The 5,987-nt window shown below is 42.0% G+C and overlaps 1 protein-coding gene across 1 annotated transcript in view; it reads left to right on the top strand.

Annotated features, from left to right (window-relative positions):
- Positions 1-245: 245 nt before the first annotated feature.
- The window catches only part of LOC104402775 (transcription initiation factor TFIID subunit 1-like), a gene marked incomplete at its 5' end in the record, with an annotated part of 8,317 nt that continues 2,575 nt past the window's right edge, over positions 246-5,987 (top strand). Inside the window, 4 exons of the mRNA XM_010010744.1 lie at positions 246-313; positions 399-515; positions 5,249-5,347; positions 5,628-5,778. Of these exons, the coding sequence (XP_010009046.1) occupies positions 246-313; positions 399-515; positions 5,249-5,347; positions 5,628-5,778 (435 nt within the window). The remainder of the gene's footprint in view (positions 314-398; positions 516-5,248; positions 5,348-5,627; positions 5,779-5,987) is intronic.

A 5,987-nucleotide genomic window follows, 5' to 3' on the forward strand; every position in this document is an offset into this window, starting at 1 on the left:
GAGCAGGAGGTCACTAACCATTTCTTCCTGGATTATGGGGACTTCAGACAGCTCTCCATCTCTTGTCATCCAACTCAGGGGACTGAATACTCTGAGCATGGCTGGTTTGACTGTTTCTCCTTAGATCAGAAGGTGTTGGGATTTAGGGATCTGTAGTGGATGCTGTGTAACGAAAACCAGTCTTTCTGTCTCAGCAGCTAGAACTGAGCAATGTCAGAATGCATAAGATCTGTTTCTTTCTACAGGCCCAGACAGTCAGTACACAAAAACAGCCCAGGAGATTGTAAACATCTGTTACCAGACTTTAGCTGAGGTATGTGGACTGCTTGTTCTACTGCAAAAATTTTGTATGTTTGGATTTTTTGTTCTGCAACTTTAGCAAGCTTCTTTCTCTTTAGTATGATGAGCACCTGACCCAACTTGAGAGAGACATCTCTACTGCTAAGGAAGCAGCACTAGAGGAGGCAGATCTGGAAAGCCTTGATCCTATGACCCCTGGTCCCTACACTCCACAGGCAAGTGACCATGCAAAGTTTTCACTTTCTTTTAGTTTCAGTCTCCTGGATGTTTGATCCAGAGGTGCCTCTTTGTTTACTGTTCTCCATCTGTCTGCAGTTTGCTTTTACTGGAGTGTCTTGTTGAATAGTGTGTTAACAGCTATTTTTAAGGATAAATATGAGAAATGGTTATGATGCTTTAGGGAGTGAGATATCTAAGACAAAAAAGGAAATTTCCCAAGCAACTTGCAAAACTGGTCTAGGATGAGCTGTGTACAGTCAGGCACAACCGAGTGCTGGTTGGAAACTCAATGTGCAAGTGTAGCAGTTCGAAACCCTCAGAAGACAAGCAGTGGAAAGGTAAGGAGAACATGAGGAAAAGTCATCAATACTGTAGTTCTGAGAAGAAGCCAAAGAAGCTATTTGGTGGGAGTATGGTTTAAGAGGCTTATTGCGAGGAGCAAAGAAACTGCTTAATGTGGTCAGTGCAGTATGACTCCTCTACATTCTTTGGTGGGATGGAAATAAAATTTTTTTACTCTTCATTATTACTATATAGGAGACAGTTGTGTGTATTAGTTATTTTGTATGTGTTCTAGACCAAGTTGGAAGCATTATTTTTATACTTGAGATTGTATGACAGACTGCTTTTTCAGCGTTTACAGTTTGACAAGATTTTATAAGCTATTTAGACTTCTTTATTTTGTTGCTTGGCTCAGGTTGTTTTTAAAAACATGAGTAAAAAACTTACAGGAATGACAAGTTCATTCCTGAAAAATAAAATTGCCTTTGGAATTTGTCCAGTAAATAATGATTCAGGGAACGTCATCCTAGTGTCTGAGGTACAGAATCACCGAATGGTTTGTGTTGGAAGGGACCTTAAAGCTCATCCAGTTCTAAACCCCTGCCATGGGCAGGGACACCTTCCACTAGAACAGGTTGCTCGAAGCCCCTGCATTCAACCTGGCTTTGAACACTGCCAGGGATGGAGCATTTACCAGTTCTTTGGGCAACCTGTACCAGTGGCTTACCACCCTCACAGTAAAGAACTTGTTCCTTATATCTAAACTAAACTTCCGCTGTTTTAGTTTAAACCCATCAACTCTTGTCCTGTTGCTACAGTCCCTGATAAAAGAGTCCCTCTCCAGCATCTCTGTAGGCCCCCTTCAGATATTGGAAGGCTGCCTTGAAGTCTCCAAACAGCTTCTCTTCTCCAGGCTGGTTTCTGGGCTCAAGCACACACTGAAGCCAGCTCATGTTCAGTTTCTCATCAGCCAACATCTGCAAGTCCTTCTCCTCAGGGCTGCTCTGAATCTCTTCTCCACCCAGCCTGTAGCTGTGCCTGGGGTTGCCCCGACCCCAGTGTAGGACCTTGAACTCTGCATTGTTGAACTTTATGAGGTTGGCACTGGGCACCTCACAAGCGTGTCCAGGTCCCTCTTGATCCCGTCCCTTCCCTCCAGCGTATCAACCGAGCCACACAGCTTGGTGTCGTCGGCAAACTTGCTGAGGGTGCATCAATCCCACTGTCCATGTTGTGGACATGGACACGAACAGGATCAGTCCCAACGCTTGACCCCTGAGGAACACTACTTGTTACCCATCTCCAGCTGGACACTGAGCTGTTGACCGCAACTCTCTGTGTTTGGCCATCCGGCCAGTTCTTTAGCCACCAGGTGTCCATCCATCAAAGAGCAGAATACAAACAATTTCTGGGCAATATTTAACACAATCCATCTCTCCTCACAAAAAAAAAAAACACAACCAAAAAACCCAAAAAAAGCCAAAATGTAGCATTTTAGGAAGTTAGAAAGGACTTGCTAGGAATGATGATTGAATTCAATGGGATGGGAATACTGAAACTGAGTATCATGGAAAAAGACCTTCCTGGCAATGGGAAGTGTCAGGCTGCAAGGGAGTCTTTGGAGATTCGCTGTTGAAACTATCTATTGACACATTTCAAGGAAAATTTCATGGAATCAGGGATGATCCCAATACCTCAGAGAATGGGGGACAAAAATGTCACTCTTCTTTCTATCTGGTGGTTTCTTTCCCAAGAGCAGTGTTACCTGTTACCATTTTTTTCCAAGTTGGTTATCGGGAGAGAGGAAAAGAGGCCCGAGCAATGAACTGCCTATTAGTTGTCTGCTCCTTCTGTGTGCTTGCTAAAGGAGAGACCTTCCTGAACTTTCACTTGTCATCTGAAGGCCACTCATCTTGGCTGGAGATACACTCTCATTTCTCACACTCTCAGACTTGTCACAGATGGCAGGTCTGGTGATGGTCGCTTGGCTTTAGTTCCATTTATTTAAGTTGCAGTTGTGATGACTAATACTTACCTGTATGTGTCTTCAAGAGTTGGCCTCCAGGATATAAAAAGCAAATACAGCAAGTAGAGAGCTGTCTGTGATTATGTGTCTGTTTAAATTCTTAGGAAGCCTGTTTTACCTAATTTAAGCATTACTGCTTCTGCTTTTAACACTTTCAGGATTGTCATGATATAAACACTGTGTATTATGAGGGCATTTTATCAAAGTTTCCTAATCTGTAGTTCCTCAGGAATTCTTCAGAGGTCAAAGGGTGTGCAAACTCCAGACTGACTTTTAGAACACTTTATCCAAACTCCTCCCCCCCCCCCCTTTTTTTTTGGTTTGTTTTGTTACTTTAGGGACTCTTGAGACAGTGATTTACATAGAATTGATTGAAAGTTGAATCTTTACTATTTCATATGTGGTAGACCTTTTCCAGTTCTGATAGCAGCATTTATGGTCACAACACCATTTCCATTGTAGGAAAGGAAATTGAAAGGGCCATGCTGAGTCACCCCAAAGGTTGATGTAATTAAGTATTCTGTGTCTGGCAGGAACCAGAAGTAAGCAGATGCAAACATACAGTAATTCTTCTTAGAGTGAAGCCTCTCTGCTTCTGGCAATTGGCTGTTCAGGCACCTTAAACCGGTGTTGTGTCTGGACCATTTTATTTATGAGCTGCAGAAAGAACTGTTCTCTATAAATCTATCTAATCCTTTTGGCGTCCATTTAGGATTTTGGCCTCTGTAGGATTGCACTGCATAGAAGCATTGACTTCTACTTTAAAAGCTGCTATTTGGAAACATCAAACCTGAGGTTATGAGCCATTGTCTTTTACCATGTTTGTCCTTTAAGAATAAATATCTTATTTTGATTAAACAGTGTTTAATAATACAAACACTGTGCCAAAACCTGGATTCTTCATTTAGTCCTGAAATCCCAGTCTTGCCTCTCAAGATACTGTTCTGGTCTCAGTTCAGTGCCTGAGAGTGTTGTCTCCTGTTTTCACGTATACTTTAGCCAGCTGATTTGTATGATACCATCACTTCCCTCAGTATGTCACATGATGCTTCAATCTGTCAAGATGAGAGCAATTTTTTCGCTATGGACATTCCTATCACTACCCCACAGAAGCAAGGAACTCAGGTCAGAATCCTCCATTTTTTCATGTGGTTGGAGAGTTGAGATATATAAGCAAATAACTGAAAGGAGGCAATTACTTTGTAGGAAACGGGTGACGAAGATCTGCAGGTTTCCCAAGCAGAGAAGGGAATCCATTTCAAAAGTTACACAATTTCCTTCATTTTGACTGCTCAAAGGAAAAACTGAAAGAGCACTGCGAATTGAGACATTACAAAACAAATAATAGAGCATTAAAAGCTGCAAAAGAATCTGCCTAGGCCACATGTGTTTGCTTCACTGCTTCTGGGAGTAGAAACCTGGTGACTCATGCTACAAAGGGCTAATATGCAATCCCTTGTTGATTCTGAATAAGGAAATGGCAAAGTATATTCTACAGATGTGGAACATAGTAATTTGATTATTATGGTTGCATTATGATTATTATGGTTGATTAGAAGCTGTAGAAACAGCTGGGAAGAGATGGTTGCCACTGTAGATACTTTGTAGTAGTAAAAGGGAAAAAAAAACCTCAAACCCAAGCAAGTTAAAGGTGTTAAATCATTATAAATCAACTTGCTACAGTAAACACAGAATATTTTTCCTTAGTCTTTATTCTATATTAAGCAAAAAATTGTTGGAGGAGAGGAAATAGCAGAAAGAAATGCAGTAATATGACCATGAAAATAAATTACCAGGAGGAGGAAGAAGGTGAGGAGGGCCACGAGACTGAAGGTGGTACCAGAGAGACTAGTGAGAGCTATTCTGAGCAATCCAAACAGAGATTGAATATAAATACTTCCATCTAGTATTGGATCTGTCTCTAGCTTTGAGAATGTCTTCTAGATGTGCAAGTCTTCAGCTATCTATAGACTTTCAATTTATAGACTTCGGGACAGAATCTGCATGTCCTCTTTACCTTGGACTCGTGGTGACTGAGGGAAGAACTGGAGAAAGACCAGGAGAAGATTTGTTGAAACTGTTGTCTGCTTTTTAAATAGGTTGTGAAAATAAGCATTTTTTAAGGCCTGGTGGTATTTTCCAGAAATAGCTTGGTAAACAAAGAATTCTGGTGCTGTAAGGCTGGAAATTCCCTTTTCAAAGAGGAGCATGTGACGATAAAAGTGTGTGGAGACTGTGTGCTCTCTGATCTTCGAATAAAGAGAGAAGGAATCCTTGCTCTTGGAGTGCTATACATACATTTTTCTTTTTGTCTTTAACCCCTTTACTCCCACACCCATCATTGTGGTCCACATGTCAGTCTTTGGTTTATGTCCACTAGTGCCTCCCTCAATGGTATCGCTATTTGTGTTCCCCATTCAGATGCGCCAGGGGCGAGGTAGGCTGGGCGAGGAAGACTCTGACGTAGATATTGAAGGGTTTGATGAGGATGATGATGGGAAACCTAAGACTCCAGCCCCAGTGAGTATATTTACAGAAATCCCAGCCACAGCCTACATGATGACTTGCATACTTGTGTCAGAAGTCTTCATAGTATAAGGGCTGTCTTCTGTGTCTGCCACCCTGAAAGACAGCAGTATTGAGAGCAGTAGCGAGACTTTTAAATGTAGTTTGAAAATATTAGTATTATGAAATGAATGAATACTTCAGAGTGAATAGTGTGCTAAATAATAGGCATGTCCTGGAAATGGCAGCAGTAGTTTATATGTTGTTTGACCTTCACTATCCCTGTATGACCTAGGAAGTTGAAGATGCAGATGGTGACCTTGCTGATGAAGAAGAAGGATCAGCTCAGCAGCCCCAGGCCAGTGTCCTCTATGAAGATCTGCTCATGTCTGATGGAGAGGATGATGATGATGGCAGTGATGAAGAGGGAGATAATCCTTTCTCATGTAGGTGTCTTTTTTTTATAAAAGGTTGAATAGGAACTGGTTGGTTGCAAACCCAGCTAATCTCATGCTTTCATCACAAAAACATGCAGTAGAGAGATTAGAGAATAACTGGGATATGTAGGTATCGCGGTTCAAGCCCAGCCGGAAACGCAGCCGCTCACTCACTCCCCCCCTTCTTCCTCCCCCCACTCCCAGAGGGATGGGGCGGC

The sequence above is a fragment of the Nestor notabilis genome, unplaced genomic scaffold (assembly GCF_000696875.1).
Source record: "Nestor notabilis isolate BGI_N333 unplaced genomic scaffold, ASM69687v1 scaffold9633, whole genome shotgun sequence".
NCBI lineage: Eukaryota > Metazoa > Chordata > Aves > Psittaciformes > Psittacidae > Nestor > Nestor notabilis.